Genomic DNA, 16,179 nt, shown 5'->3' with positions numbered 1-16,179 from the left:
AAACCCTGACTGGGGATCAAGTCCTGGTTCCTTCCCCAGCTGGAAGCCCTCTGAGATCAGCCCCAAGAAGAATTCTCTTTTGTTTGGAGCCTTTTGTGGTCTTTTTTTTGCCTAAAGTCCCAACTCTCAGCATGTGGCCAGGCACACAAGGGCAGCTGAGCGAGGCAGGAGGATATGAATCAATGTGCAAAAAGATGACGATGAAAGTGAATCCCAGAAGTAAGGATGTGGAAGGGTGGGCAGATGCATGAGAAGTAATGGGGTACCAGCAAGCCACGATAAAGGTGTGGGGTTAGGTTGTGGATAGTTGGATGGGGGTGCGTGAGTGACTTTCAGAGTTGTGGGCTTTGCCTGACACTGCTACCTTGTGTTGAAGATCAATGAGTGACTTCTTTCTACAAGAGATGGCAATTCTGACGGTGGCTTGCCCTTCTGGCACAGTAGGAGCAGTTCCCTGTCTACCCCTGTTGCAACAGAGTGAAGGATGTCCCAGGAAGTCTGCTCCGCAGGGTTATACACCTGGATATTAACAGCAGGAGGAAGGGGTCTCTCTAGGGCAAAATGCGCCCTAGAGCGTCAAGGGATTGGAGTGTTCAGGGAGGAATGTCAGGAAAGCCTGTGTGTGTTCTCCCTGGGGGGTGGACCCCATGGAAGCATCGTTACACCTTAGGGTCACAAAGACTTCAAGTCAGGGATGCACCTGTTGGCGCACCTGTTTCTGCTGCAAGACCTATGTTTCCATTCTGGCAGCACCTGTACCCCCACACACACAGCCGTGGGGGGGGGGGCACCTCCCTGTGCTGCCCTCCAAGCCCCCCTGTAGCCAATGGATGGGGCTCTATCAGGCCATTCCCACCACAAAGGCTGCCTCATTTTCATTAGAGGCTGTTTCTGGCACCCAAACGGATTGACAGGGAAAGAGTTTTAGGGCCAGACCAATAGCAAACCTGTCAACCAGAGCACTCTGTTCTTTAGGTCTAGGGTCAATAAAACCTGACCTACACTGGTGTCTTTTCTGAAGGCAAGATAAGAACAATCACCACCAGGTGATTATCACCATAATAGTGATGACATTTATAGAGGATGTCCTGTGTGCCATGTAGATAGGCATATCGCCTTGCCCTCACACCAGCTCCAGGTGCTGGTTTGTCTTCATTTTACAGAGAAAGAAACTGAGGCACAGATAGGGCACTGACTGGCCAAGATCACAGGGCTGTCTGCTTTCCAAGTCTCAAAATTTAACCCCAGGTTGTGCTGCACCAACCCTGGAAGGCCTCGAATGCTAAGGGGGTAGATTGGATGTCAGAATGTATGATGAGCTTGGAGAGTCTTGGGGCGGGGAGTGACCCCAGTGACAACACAGGACCCAGCAGAGTGAGCTCACATAAGTGTGAACTGACGAGTATGCCATCCTCCTCTCTGCCTCTGTTGGCCGTCTGTGTGGTGGATGAATGGGGAGGACCTGGGAACCCTTGGCAGCGGCTGCAAGCAGAGCCCACGCCCTCGCAGTCCCTGGCACATCCGGTGCTGGCCTGACAGGGGCATTGCTCCGCAGTAGCACCTGCAGCATCATCACCCTGGAACAGTCCTGATCAAGCAGTGCCGCTTCTCCACCTGCTGCTGCCTCTAGTTCTACCTGGGGGTTGGGCATCCCATCAGGGCACCCTCGACTGCTGCTTGTTGTACCCCAGCCTGTGACTCGGCTCTGGGAGGTCCTGGGGGTGTGGGGTAGGACAGGGCTGGGCCAGTGCACATAGGCAGGACACAGACAGGGGGTGTCTGGGTACTTTGATGAATGCTGCAAGGAAGAGGGTGCTTTCACAAGGGTACATGCTCCCCAAGCCTGGGAATTTCTGTTCTCACTCCCATTGGACTAGGTTTCTAACCCATCCTTTGTCCCATGAATGAGAGAGATGCCAGCCCTGCCCTCAAGGAACTCCCAGACCGTTGCTAGAGGCATGACAAGAAGGCAGCGGGTGGGCAACAAAAATCGTCTTAACCCATAAGCTCAGGGTGTGAGCAGGGAGGGGCCAAGGAGACCAGGGAAGGCTCCTCGGAGGAGGCAGTGCTTGAACACCATGAGTAGACAAGTAGACATCTGCAAGATGAGTGAAGGAGGGAAAAGCAGCGCGGCCTCGTGCAACACAGAGGCTGGCCGGACAGGCCTAAGGGCCTTGTAGGGGAACGGGAGGACCTGCTGTACCACACAATAACCCGGACCGGTGTGGCTTGAACGTCCCGCCTCGGAACCAGAGGTTTCACGTGGTGATCCCGGCACGGGAGGAGGAGCTGCTGCTCCTCTCCTTCAATGTCTACCCCTGCGGTGCGGGCCAGAGGAGGGCAGAGGGACCAGCTGGGTGCCAAGAGGCAGCGGGCTTCCCAGCTGTGACCCCTTTACCTCATTTGGGGTGAGCTTGACACTAGGCCATCACAGGAGAGCAGAGGAGTAGCTTGTGGCCTATTTACTCCCCAAACAGGATTTCCTCCTGGTTTTGATGCCTGGAAAAGGCACATCCTCTGGGAACAGGAGGCGGGACGGTCTCTAAAACCCAGCTGCGGGCTGCCTGCATTGGATGAGCCCCAGCAGAGCATGGCCAGGCGTTGTGGCCACCTTCAAGGGAGAGACAGGGAGGGAGCCCACCCCAGACCAGTCGCTGTCCATCCTGAGTCCCCATCCTCACGTCTCTCCTAAGCTGGGGGATGGAGCTCATGGCTTAGGCAGAGGAGCTGGTTCCTCTGGTTTCCTCCTCCTTGAGGGTCACCTCCCCCTGCCCTAGGAAGGCAGTGGCCGTAGCAGAGCCACCTGGCTCGGCGTCAGATATGGCCTGTGTCCTGTCTTGGCTGTGTCACAGCACCGGGACCACCACGCAAAGCCTCTGGCTCTGAGGCGGGAACGTTGAGGCCACACCGGTCAGGGTTATTGTGAGGTGCAGCAGCACCCTGCCCCATGTCGGATGGCCAGAGCGGTTCCCCCTCCCACCCCCTGGTGCACACCACGGGAACGCCGGCCTGGCTGGACCCGCCGGACAGGAGAAGCAGAAAGAACAGCCGATCACACCGATCACACGCACACACCAGGGAGGGTGCCACAGGGCGGCGTTCGAGCCAGACTTTGAAGGCTAAAGGGGGTTGGATGGATGGTTATGAGACAAAGGACGTTCCTTGCTGAGTGACTTGCCAACAAAGGCTCTGGTGGCCCAGTGGGCTCAGGCTGTTGCGAGGACGTGGGAGCAGCCTGCGGCGGGGGGAGTGCGGGGGTGCGCAGGGCTTCAGGCAGAGCAACAACTGATTCTACCCCACAGAGCTCCTCAGGTGGTCTTGGGGACGGGGTGTGGGAGGAGTGCGAAGTCTGGGGACTCTGGGAAGAGAGGGGGGACTTCAGCCAAGGCTACGGGGCAGCCTGCGGCTATGGGAGGAGGCACCGTGCCTGTTGCTCTGCCCACCCCCGCCCCGACCGGGGCCATCGCCATGTCTGCGCCTGCTGCCTGCCCACTGCCCAGCATGGGGCCTGGTGCCTGGTGGGCACCAGACAAACGGCCAAATGATAAATCAGACCCTGCGTCTACAAATTGGTTGTTATTCTGACGGCAGTCAGCACTGATGCCACACTCCAGATGGACAAAGCCCTTGGATAGTCAGGGCCCCCCAACCTTGGAGCCTTCACGTCAGCCCTGAGTGGTGGTCACACCGTCATAAGTTTGTAGGCAAAGAAATGAGGTCAGGGGCGCAAAGCCTTCCTAAAATCCAGCACATGCTTGTGCTGGCAGCAGCACATCATTTCCTTGTGCCACTGAGGAGCCTTCCAGATCCAGAGATGGAAAGACTACTTGCTTCTCTAGCCCAGAGACCCTTTCTAAGTCACGGGAGTGTTTTTTTCTGGCCCCACCAGGGTTTCCCAGATGGAGTCTGGGTCCCGGTCCCTTCATGAGGAGCTAAAGTGGGGGGTTTACCTAGAGGCCTTGGGCAGGATGGGGGTGGACAGGGGGCAGAGGATGCTGGGGCCATTTCTAGGCTGGTGGTGGGCTGTCCAGGGGCTGCAGAGCACCCCTCACTCACCTCTCCCACAGTTTGAAGGCTGCAGCAAGGCCTTTTCACGGCTGGAGAACCTCAAGATCCATCTGCGGAGCCACACGGGTGAGAAGCCATACCTGTGCCAGCACCCAGGCTGTCAGAAGGCCTTCAGCAACTCCAGCGACCGTGCCAAGCACCAGCGCACCCACCTTGACACGGTAGGCCCCAGGGCAGAGGCCGAGGGGCAGGGGGGAGGTGTGCACATTCCCTCACCTGTGGGATGCAGGGCCATGGCCAGGGTACACGCGGAAACCTGCTTTCGTCCTAAGCCCTGGACAGTCTGGGCAGGATGACTGTCTGCAGGGAGAGAGGAAAGCCCTTTCGTTATAGGGTGTTTATCCTATAGATAGGAGCAGTTTTCCATCTCCCAGTTGTGACAAATGTATCTTGACATTGCCAAATATCCTGAGGAAGAGGAAGTAAAGTCTCGTGAGTCGAGAGCCACTACTTTAGCCTGTGGCTCCTGACCTGGGCACCAGTGTCAGGCACAGCCCCGTGGAGAGAGTGAGCTCGCCATCCTGCATCCTCTCCCCAGACCTGTCAGCCACCCCCAAGCAGGCTTGCGCTGCCCTGCCCATCCCACACCTTCCGTGGAGACAGGCCGGAGCCTCTCTGGGGCTGCTCCTTACCCCTAAGCACAGTGGGTGAGAGGTTGAGGTGAGCAGGGCATGAGACTGTAGATCTGGGCCCCAGATACCTATATGTCCACTCCCTTTCCCTTGTTTGGGCCAAGCAGCGTGATAACCTGCAACTTTGTCACAATGTTGGTGCATACAGATCTCTGCGGTTGGCAGAGCACTTGCTAAAACATTGTCTCCCACGATCTCATGCTGACCCTGCCAGTCAGGGGGTCACTAACCCTTCTGACAGGTGAGCAAAGCAGGCCTCCAGGAGGTTCGGTGGCCTTCTTGGCTGGCAGAGCCAACTCGGAACTGGGCCTTGCATCTGCCTCAGAGGGCCGGTGTGGGGGTGCGCAGGCAGCCTGGGAGGACCCTAGCCCCCATGTATAGTAGGAGACGGTCTGCATCTGGGCTGCATGTCTGGGCCCCCGGCCTGTATCTCTGCTCTTTGGGCAGATGCTTGGGAAACTCTGCTGATGGGAGGCTGGGAGGCCTGAGTGGCCATCTGGCCCAGCCTGTCTAGTAGACACACATGTGAGGAAACAGAGGCCCATGAGAGCAACTCACTCCTCCAGCGTAGGTTGGAGGCCACAAAACAGCAGCCAGGGCTGGAGGCCCTCTGCTCCAAACCCTTTATTTGAACCGGAAAAAGCTGAGGACACCAACACCCAGAATTTTGGCGGCAGGGGGTGGCAGAAAACAGAGCAAAGCCACGTGTTGGGTGCCGATTGGGCCCTGGGCAGAGTGTTCTGTTCTATACGTGTCTTTCACAACCAGTATCACATACACTTTCCCCCAGTTTAGTGCTGGTAACAACCCATGAGGTAAGGGCCACTATCCCCATCTTGCAAAGAAACTGAGACTCAGATTAAGTCACCGACTTATCGCACAGATGGTAAATGGCAGCGTCCAGTGGCCCTTGCTGGAGAAGCTGGTGTATCAGCCCCCCTGGAGAGGTGGGCTGAGTACAGGGGACAGGATAGGAAGGAAGAGCCCTGTCCCCAGCTGAACCCAACCCTTCTCTCCACCCCTCCCCATCAGGCTTCATTGTCACAGGCTCTGTGGGGCCACGAAGTGAGGAGGCATTCTAACAAACCCCTGCCTTCATTACGTTCTCACAGGTCCAGCCCTTGGGGCCCTTGGCCCCCACCCAGGCTCTGAAATGTGCAGTTGGTGCCCACGCCCCCTGGTTATGTCTCTCAGAGACCACAGGGCAGCACCAGGCCGCTCTGCACACCCAACCCCCGGCCTGAGCAATGTCCCTCCAGGCCTCTCTGGGTCACCTACTCTGACTTACCCCCTTCCTCCCTCCTTCCTTGCTGCATTTTCTGGACCCAGCCCCAAAGCAACAGGCCTCTCGCCCCCACTTGCTGTGTGAACAGAACTGAGAGGACCAGGTCAGGTCAGGCCCAGAATGAGCCCACGGGGTTATCTCAGGCCTTCATCTCCCCAAAGGTCCTGGTGAAGCCCTCTAGCTACAGCCACCCAGCCCACCCCCCACTCCTGCCCATCCCCACATAAACAGCACTGGCGATCCTGCACAACTAGATTGCTTTCCCAGCATTCACAGCCCAGAGGCTAGCAGGTCAGCCCTCGCAGGCTGCACCTTGTTTTCCAGGAGGGACCCAGTCATCTTCCCAGCTTCCATCTGGCTCCAGAGAACGTGGGATTCTCCCCATAGGGCAGGAAAATGGCAGAACAGATTAGCGAGAGCCAGCCAGGTTTTAAGTCTGGCTCTCCAGACTCAGTTTCCTCAAACACCCACATCAGGAGGAGACATGGGGGAAATCAACTGAAATAATGCGAGTATAGACCTAACATGCAGTCTGCATAGCAAATAGGAGTCGCTCCTTTCCCTCCTCTGACTCGCTGACTGAATGCTGAGCAAACCCTGCCGAGTCCCCAGGCACTCGGTGTGGACTTTGAGTCCTGACGGCCACTGCCCTGGGGGGCGAGCCCCTCTCCTTTCCCAGACAAGGGGAGGCCTCCTTAGAGAGCCTCATGGACATGCTCTTACTGTGAGATCTTGGGCAAAGCGTCAGCCTCTGTTTCCTCGTCTGTGCTTCTCCCACAATAGGTATGGGGCTGAACTGAAGGGTACTGAGCATGGCCCTGCAGGGCCTTGGGGGCTGTTGCCCTCCATCCTCACCACACCAGCACCAGTGTCCTTGTTACTAACAAGGCTTCAGAGCCACGGCAGTGACTCCAGGCCTGGGGCTGGGCGGCATGCGGCTTGGGACAGCCACAGGGTCTCCTGAGGGCTCGCCGGGGAGCTGGGCTGGAGGAATGTTCTGCACACGTCAGGCCCTGGAAAAATAAACACGGAGATGGGCCTTGCGCCCTTTCCAGGCTAGTGCGCCTGCACACTCGGAGCTCTGTTTGTTTGCTTTTTGGCAAAAGCGTGTGGATTTGTATCAGCGTCCCTGAGGGATGGGGCCTGGGGCAGGACCGAGCCGGGCCCACAAGAGAGAACGTGTATGTGTATGTGTGTGCACGCATCAGGGTGGGTGCAGATCCCTAGGAGAAATGGGGCGGTGGGGAGGGGTACGTGTCTATGTGTTGCGCAGCTGGGGAGGGGCAGGTCTGATGCAGGCCCTCCACCCTCCTGCCTGTACCTTCCTCTCGGCCAAGCCAGCCTCTCACTTCTCTGTCTCTTTCTTTTTGCTCTCCTCCGTTTCTTTAACCTGGCAACTGTCCGTGGCAGCTCCAAGGTATGGTCGTCTCTTTCTGCTTGCCCCTCCCCACAAGGTCCTTGGGTCTGTGGTTGGACTGGCCTGTCCTTGGGCCAGCAGGGACAGGAGTTGCCTGAGGTCAGGGGAGGTGGTGGTGGTTGGAGGGGTTCCGTATGAGTGTGTCTGACAGGGACATAGCCACCCCAGTACCTCAACAGGGAAGCACCACCTTCTCCAAACACCCTCCCATTCCCTGCAGCCGCTGTAGAGGTCAGAGGGCCTGGAGAAATCAGAGCCACTAGGTATATTTAAAACGGGAAGCCCCAGCAGCAGCTGAAACCCCAAGCAGGGTCCTGTGGGAGACCCTACACGAGAGCTCAGAATTCAGCTAGAGTCAGTCCCTGGGACCTGAGACCAGTCAGAGGGACCATACACAACCCCCCAACCACACCTCGCCCCCAGCCCCCAAGGAAATGCTCCACCTGGTGGAGAAGGACATTGAAGGAACCCAGCAGTACAGGGTGCTCAGGGCTGCCCGCAGGAAGATGGAGGTAGGAAGGAGATTCCAGGAGGGCTGGGCAGGTGGGCGCACAGGGGCAGGGGCAGGAAGACAGCTGGGAACTTTGGGGGCCGAGTCCCAGAGGGCCTTCAGTGCCGGGAGGTGGGCTGTGTTAGAGGGCACAAGGGAGCCATGGAGAGGATTTCAAAGGTGAGAGAATGGCTGGGGCTGTGAGAAAGGCCCTCTGGCTGTTGGGGGAAGGGAGATTGGAGGGCAGTATGAGGCTCAGGCAGGAACAGCAGAGGTATGAATTGGTTCTAGGTGAGCAGTGCCCAAGAGCAAGATTCACAAAGGGCACAGAGACACACACACACACACACACACCCGCCGCCGCCTCTCCAGGCCTGTGTCTGAGATCCAGCTCCCTCCCTGCCTCCAATTTCTCATGAACCCAAAGCAGTCTGGCGTCTCTGAACCTGCTGTAAGGTGTGGTTAGTCACTCGTAGCCTGGGCCTGCCATACTGCAGCTTGGCCCTGTGCTGTCCCCTCTCTTCCCCATCCCTGCTTTCCTCCTCCTTCCCCCCTCCTCCTAGGAGCCGCTGTGCTCCTTGTCCACCTGGTGGGCTCAAAGGATGTGCTTTTCTCAGAGCCAGTGTCAGAACTGGGAAAACCCTTAGAATTTCGTTGGCCCCATTTTACAAGGGAGAAAAGAGACTCAGAGACGGGAGGTGACTTTCCTGAGATCCCTGAGGTTCCGGCATGAGAGGAGAATGGAGACACAGTCTCTCCTTCACTGTGAGGCCCAAGGGCAGGGCCAGCTGGGTCAGACCCCTCCAGGCTGGGGGCACAGGGGGAGGGATCTGGTGTGAGCCTGCAGCCTGCCCCCTCCCTACTGCGGATCACACAGTGCATGACCTCGGGCCTCCCTCACCCCACCTCCATCCCTCTGATGTTCCAGAAGCCCTACGCCTGTCAGATCCCTGGCTGCTCCAAGCGCTACACGGACCCCAGCTCCCTCCGCAAGCATGTGAAGGCCCATTCAGCCAAAGAGCAGCAGGTGCGTAAGAAGGTAAGACAGTCCCCCTTCCAGGCCCAGCCCCCCCAGGCCTCCAGACACCTGTCCAGCAACAAACCAGGTCTCCGCACGCCTTGCATGCATTCACCCTTCTGCACACCCAAGGATGCTGCTGTCCATCATCCATGACCTGCCTCCCACCTGGCCGCCAAGTTCACTTCCTCACCTGCAGCCGGCCAGACATCTCTCCACCCCCAGACCATCCGCCAGCTTCTCTGTCACCCATCTGCCATCTCGCTGTGGCTCACTCAGACCCAGTGTAGGCATCAAGGATAGAAAAATGGAAAACTATGTGCCCTCCTCTATTGGGGACCTGAAAGAGAGAGACACATAAAGAGATCCTTCAGTAGAATATGAGAAGTACAGCAAGAGTGGTGTGCAGAGGATAGTCAGGGGCGCAGAGGAGGGGGCCTTAGCCTCTCAGAGTGGGAGTGGGAGGGTCCACGGAAGAAATGACAGCTGTGACAGTGGAGCATGGTCGTGTGTGCTCTGCAGCCAGCCTGCCTCTGGCCTCAGGCTCCTCTCTCAGAGCCTTTGTTCTTCATGTTCCTCAACTGTCACATGGGGGCAACAGAGGACTTACTTGAGAGCCTTGTCGCAAGGATTGCATGAGTAAATGTGCACTAAGGGTGTGGAACAGTACTTGGCCCAGAGTAAAAGCCCAGAGCAGAGGTTGGCACATGCCGTCATCAAATCTTGAAGGGGTGAGCAGTGGGCAGGTGAAGATAGTAAGGAGAGGGTGTCCCAGTCCCAGAGTGACTGAAGCTGAAACAGTAGGCACCCTGCCTGTCCGAGGCCGAGCAGGCCTGCAAGGAGGAAAGGCAGCCTTCAGGGAGCAGACCTGACAGGCCCAGAACTCTACTTGAGGATGTGGTGCCATTGGTGGGGGATGGGGGGGATCTTAAGCAGAGAATGTCACTGTGAAGGATGGCTCTGGGGCCTTTGTGGGGAATGGGTTGGAGGGAATCCTGAGGCAGGGAGGCCGCTACTGGGGAGCAGGAGAGGCAATGGAGGCTGGTGAGAGCAAAGTGGGACCAGATGGGGAGAGAAGGGGGGTGGCGGAAGAGTAGCAGAGGTGGACTTCGGTGGGGGGACAGTGGTGGGCCCCTTGACCAGGACAGATGGTCTAAGAAAGAAGCAGGCTAGGCTTGCAGGAGAAAGCAGTGATTTCTGTTTTGGACAAGGAGGGTGTGAGCCACAGAGAGACCCAGGGAGCCCACCTTTGGGCCCAACCCACATCTCCAGAAGAACACTGGGGTGAGCTCTTGAGTGCAAGGGAGGGCAGGGGTGAGGGTGAAGAGCAACACCAGGGCCAATCCAGAGACATCAGCCTGACAGCAGAGTTTGCTCTGCAATATTTATGGTACACCTACTGTTTTCCCAGCACTGTATTAAGAACTGTGGCTATGGCAGTGAGTAAAGCAGAGAAAGGTCCAGAGGCTGGAGAAAGCGGCCTGCTTTAGTCCCGTAGGGTGGGGGTGTACTCGATGGGTCTGGGACCAGCAGGCCTCAGCTGGAAAGACACGGTTGGGGGACAGCCAGGCTGGAGGCTCCAGTCTTCATCCCACAAGCCCTAGGGAACCCCCCAGACGCAGCAAAGCAGAAAAGGGACATGGTCAAGGCATGTACCTGAGCTGGCCGGTGGAAATAGCACATCCAGCACACCAGTCCTCACTCTGACAGAGGGAGGAGCCTGGACCCGGTGCTGAGCCTGGTGCTTCAAGTGCTGTATCTCATTCAGTATTCGCTCTAGCGAAGAGCTGGGCAGTTTTTAATCCCTCATCTTAGAGATGTGGAAACTGAGGCTCAGAGAGTTAGCAGATCTGCACAGAGTCATGCAGCACAGGAGTGACAGAGCCGGGGCCCACCCCAGACCTGCCTGTCCCCGGGGCCTGAGCGGGGATGGGGAATGGCCCAGACTCCATGCCAAGGAGGCTTTTCTCCCGAGCAGACTGGTGCCCAAGGACCAGAATCCTGCCCTGGTTTCCCAGGCCCCATGCTTGGCTCGCACGGAGCCCCAGGGACCTGGGGCCGCAGATCTACAAACTTCCCAACCATAAGCGTCCATTAGGAGCCATCGGGGATGATGTATCTCTCTGGGTAAAGCGACCCTTGTATTATGACAGCTCCTTGGCAGCCCTGCTGCATTTCAGGGAGAATTAGAAATGCTTTTCTTCCTTAATTCTCCTCTCCTGCTGCTCCTAATCCGATCGACATTGCGGTCTGCGAGAACATGCCTTGGCCCTCTTTTGCCAGAAACTGAATTTACATGGAAAGCAGCTGCTGGGGAAGGGAGCTGAGGGCCCGTCGGGAGGCTGGCTATGCTGTCCTCGAGCCAGGGTGCTGGCCCTCTGGCCTGGGAGGCTGGGAAAAGCCTGGGGGCCGACTCTCAGCTGCTGTGTAATGTGGGACAAGGTTCTCACCTTCTCTGGGCTGGTTGAGTCCCAGGTCAAATGAGAGTCTGGACAAGTCAGTGTTCAGTGCTTTGATAGTCTGGCTTTGGGATTACCCTGGGAGAGGGGGCCCTCCCCCTCCAGGTGCACACCAGCCTCATTGCCCCATGTTGCAAGGGCCTCAAGCAGCCCCTCCCTGTCCCTGTCTGGGGAGGTGAAGAATTTCTGGGGTACGGAGCTCATGTCTGCCTTTAGGACGGCTGAGGGTTGTTGGCCAAAGATTTGCTGCCCTAGGCTTGCTCTCAGCCAGCAACCTCAAGTCCGTATACGGATCCAGGGTGCCCACTGTCACATGTGGGACTCAGCCAGCTGGGGTCAGCCAGCCCTTCACATGGTGCCTACAACAAGCTCATTCGTACCTGTCGTCTTACACCACACACAGCAGACTGGGCTGGGGGGCGAGTATGGTGGCTCCTTACAGGCAGAGGGCAGCACGAGAGGTTAGGTTATTTGTTCAGGGTCACACAGGGAGTAAGAAGTGGGTTGGAATCTGAACCCAGATCTTCAGTCACTAGCCCTAGGCTATTTCCAGTGTGCCTTGTGCCAGGAAGAATGAAGGATGGAGGGAAGGCAAGAGGAAGGAAGGACACCTGCTGTACACACAGTGTATTTTACTCCACACACGAGTTCACCATGGTGGCCGCGAGACGGCTCCTTGTGGAAGGCCCCAGCTCCTGCACTTGATACCCATCTGGGCCCGTGTGTGAGGCCGTGCCTCCTGTAGGCTACTCCCAGCCAAGAACGGAGTGTGGCAGGCCCTGCAGGGATACTGAGGCAAGACACCTGCCTGGGAGACACGGAGTCCCCTGACTTCACCACACCTCGGCTCCCCAAGGACTCCTAATCTAGGATACTTCCACCAACCTCCTTCCCTCGGAGTCAGACTTGGGGCTCGGCCAATGGCTCCCCCAGCCTGCCCCGCTCTCTGGTTTCCTCTCAGCCAGGCACTTCCCCTGATAAAATCTCTGCCTCTTCACTCTTGCCTTGGCATCTCCTTCTCAGCCCTGAACGAACCCAACATACACAGTTAGCTCCATTCTGCAGGTGAGGAGGCTGAGGTGTGGTGAGGTGAAGGGCCCTACTCTGGAGCCTCCGTCCTTCCTGTCCTGCCCCTACGTGGAGGGTGGCCCGTGGACAGGTGGTCTCACTCTAACACCGTCTCTCCATCTGCTTGCTCCTCAGCTGCACACAGGCCCCGATCCTGAGGCCGACGTCCTGACCGAGTGCTTGGCCCTGCAGCAGCTCCACGGGTCCACACAGCTGACGGCCAGCGACAGGAAGGGGGGCCGCAACCTGGGCCAGGAGCTGCTCCCAGGTATGTGTGCAGAGAGGCAGGGCCTGGTGCACGGCCCTGCAGGAGACCACCAGGCTCTGTAGGCTCAGGGGCTGCGGGGGCACCGGCTCCTCTGGCTTGAGTTCCCTCAAGCTCCTCTGTGGCTCTATGGCCACATGGGAGGAAGCCCGGGGTCCCTTTAGCCTGGCCTTCGAGGCCTCAGGGGCCAGGGCATCCCTGGTGGCTGCCCACCCCAACCTTGGCACATCATACACAGTTCCCTGAATGCCTTGTCTCCAAGCCTCTCATATTTGCCTTGCTGGCCTCCTGACCCCAGTCCTTCCCTGAGGTAGCCCCTGCACTTCAACCTGACGTCCCACGTGCTCCCCCATCAGGGTTCCCCGCACCACCACACTTACTTCAGGAGAGAAAACCGGGCTCGGGCTCCTAGAGGGTGGACCACTGGGCCATAATCACTTCCGTCTTACTCTACGGCCCAGAGATGGAGCCCGGTGACCCCTAGGACCCCGCAGGCCCATCTAGCCAGACGCTCAGAGCCTCTGGCCCCACTGAAGTAGCCTGTCTGTCCTCCCAGCAGCTGCTGCACAGGTCTCGGGCCCCAGCAGGATCCTCGCTGTGTGGCTGGCGGGTGGGGTGGCCTGCGGATGGATGCCAGCTGACAGGACTGCTGCTCTGCTGTCCCTGCCCCCCAAAGAAACCACAGTATCAGAGCAGAGAGCTCCTCCCACCCTCTGGGAGTTCTTGAATTACTCCAGCCATTTGAAACATTTTTTATTTTCTAATTTTTACTGCTCTCCCCTCAGCGTTGAAGTAGCAGCAAACTTAAAACAATGCCAAAGCACTTACCAAACAACCTCAGGAAGAGAAGGTGTTGATGCTTTCTCTGCGTTGCCCTTCACAGGGGTCTGTGCTCACACAGGTCCCCAATGGCAAGGACACCCCGGGAGGATGGGCCTGTGGAGAAGGGATCACACCCTCTCCTGTGGGCTGCTTCCCCTGAGGTCAGAGCTGCTAAAACAGCCAGTGAGGGGAGACCCCAGTGATAAGGGGATGTGTTGAGGATCCTGCGGCTCAGCAAGAAAGAGGCTGTGCCCACTGTACAGTGGCTGCCCTTGGGGCACAGGTCCTATAGGCCCATCGTCTTGACCCTGGGGGTACTTAAGATGGGGCAGGAGAAGGACTGACCTAAGGTCATATGGAGAAGTTAGCAGCAGATCCCGGCTGAAAGTCCCAGAGACCAGGCCGGGGCCTACTCCAGGGAGCAGTGCCGGGCCAGCAAGAGACATGTCTTGAGCACCGGCATGGGCTGGCCACTGAATCAACGTCCTGTCATTCAGTCCCCTTGAGCCCATATGCTGCAGATGAGAAGCAAAGTCACTGAAGCAGCATCGTGGTTGGGAGGAGCCCGCCTGGGGCTGCTCAGACAGCGAGCGAGAGCAGTCTTCCCTGCCTCAAGCCTTGGTTTTTTCCCCCAGACCTGCTGTGACAACAAATGTGATCGCTTATATAAACCCAGTGTGACAGATAATTTTATCATTATTATCGTTGTTGTTGTTCATAGTGACTGAGAAGAGTAACTGTTTACTCACCTGTCTCGTAATAATGCACGGCCCCCTCTTACTGAGTATGTGCCAGGAGCTGTTCTGGCGACAGTACGTGTAGGTTAACCAAGTCCTCACGTCATCCTCATAAAGTACATGCTCCTGTGCGCTTTCTTTTCCAGATGAGGAGACTGAATCCTGGAGAGGTGAAATACCTTTTTGCTGAGGTTCCATAGACAGTAAATGACAGAGGCCGGACTTGAACTTGGGCTGTGTGGCCGCAGGCCATGCCCTTAATCAAACAGCCTGCTGTCTTCCTGCTGTTGATGCCACACCTCACTGTGGGGCACCTGCTGTGTACCAGACCGTGTGCTGGTCCCTGTCCTTGGGCTGCTTCCAGCACAGGCCAGCCCGGGAGTCCTGGATCCCTCTGGGCTTCCGCCACTAGGTTCTTCTGTAGGCCACACAGCAAGTGCTTGAGGCACATTTGGAAATAGATGTTAGGGCCAGAGGTTCAGCGCTCATGGCTGATGATTGATGACACTGATTTACAGCCTCAAATGGTGCATTTTGGGGAGAGGCCAGCGGGCTCCCTGGTGTTCCCATCCCGCCACCCCTCATGATGCAGTGACTCCCTCATTGCCATCCGCTCTCCGTCCGCATGCTCCGCATGCCTGCTTCACATACTCAGTGGCCCACCGTGTGTCTGGCGTGGGGTGGACAGGGCAGGGCAAAGGGCAGGGGGAAATGGGACAAATTCAAGGAGTGTTAGGACAGAGGAGTCTGGAATAGAGGCATGAGGGCAAGGGAGAGCTGGCATCGTGACACTGAATTTTCACTGTCTGACAGCAGGAAACTAACTCCCAAGAGCTTGTCTCTCATCAGCTAGCCCCAGCTCTCTTCATAGGAAGCCCTCGGAAGCTTATCCAGCAGGCTCCTTTAGCAGACCTGGGTAACATGATGGGCAGTGAAGACATGAGAAGCACGAGGTCAGTGTGGCTGAGGGAGAGAGAGCAGGATTTATCAGGATTCTAGGCCTTTCTGGCTGTCAGGCCCCCAAATTGGTTCAAGATGGCAGGTAAAGAGGTGCTCAGGAGAGTGGTGAATGGAGCAAGCCATGAGCCCCACCAAGCCAGGCTGTGTCCTCAGACATCCCATCTGGTGCCTTCCTGACCAAGCTGGGGAGGGGGGTGTGGTAAGGGAAGTGGCGGGTGGATGGGGGTGGGGGCTGCCCGTGGGAGCAGAAGTCCCCAAGGTGGGACAGGGTAAGGATGGGGCTGAGAGGCAGAAGGCCCCCAAGAGCCGCTTTGGAGCCCTGGGGTCTCACAGTCAGCCCTTGGGAAAGCCTGGGCCATAGGCCCCTGCGTGGACATGTAGGGCAGCCTGAGCTGCAGCCCCCGGCTATTTCCCAGGCCTGGCTCTACGTGGACTTCGTTTTGGCATCACTTGGGAGGCACGATTAGCTGCAGTTGAGGCTTTGAGCTGGCCATCCCTGCCTGGCCCTGCTCCATTCCTGGTAGCAGCTTCCTGAATTGCAGGACTGGACGGAAGGGGCCAACCTGGGATGGGCTAGCCTTGGAACCCCAGCCACCAGAGAATGTAAAAGTTCCTTCTTTACTCCATCCATGAAGAGAGTATGTGGTGTACTCACATGGTCCTCGTGATACAGAGCATTGGGTCTGGATCCACGATGACGGGAGTGCTGTTCAAAGTGTAACAGCTGACCCAGCTGAGCTCTGACCAACCGGTGTGAACACTGCCTCAGTGGAGCACTGGGGTGGCCCTCGGGCCTGCAGAGTCTTCCCAGGGTATCAACTCAATGAGTTAATTTTGAGGAAAATCCTGTCAACTTCTATTAAAATTCAAATAAATGTGGCCAGATTTAAAAAAGGAAACAAAATTGGTCCCATGTTTTTTTCAGATAAACTAGAGAAGAACTTGGAACACCTGCTGT

The 16,179-nt window shown here is 57.3% G+C and overlaps 1 protein-coding gene across 2 annotated transcripts in view; it reads left to right on the top strand.

The window, feature by feature from the left end:
* The window catches only part of GLIS1 (GLIS family zinc finger 1), a 224,352-nt gene that overhangs the window by 198,988 nt on the left and 9,185 nt on the right, over positions 1-16,179 (top strand). For both annotated transcript variants that reach the window (XM_077891830.1, XM_077891829.1), the window contains 3 exons: positions 4,068-4,229; positions 8,821-8,931; positions 12,573-12,705. In XM_077891830.1, the coding sequence (XP_077747956.1) occupies positions 4,068-4,229; positions 8,821-8,931; positions 12,573-12,705 (406 nt within the window). The remainder of the gene's footprint in view (positions 1-4,067; positions 4,230-8,820; positions 8,932-12,572; positions 12,706-16,179) is intronic.

This window comes from Canis aureus, chromosome 3 (genome assembly GCF_053574225.1).
Source record: "Canis aureus isolate CA01 chromosome 3, VMU_Caureus_v.1.0, whole genome shotgun sequence".
Taxonomy (NCBI): Eukaryota; Metazoa; Chordata; class Mammalia; order Carnivora; family Canidae; genus Canis; species Canis aureus.
Note: the sequence above shows the minus strand (reverse complement) of the source record. Positions and strands in the feature narration are given on the sequence as shown.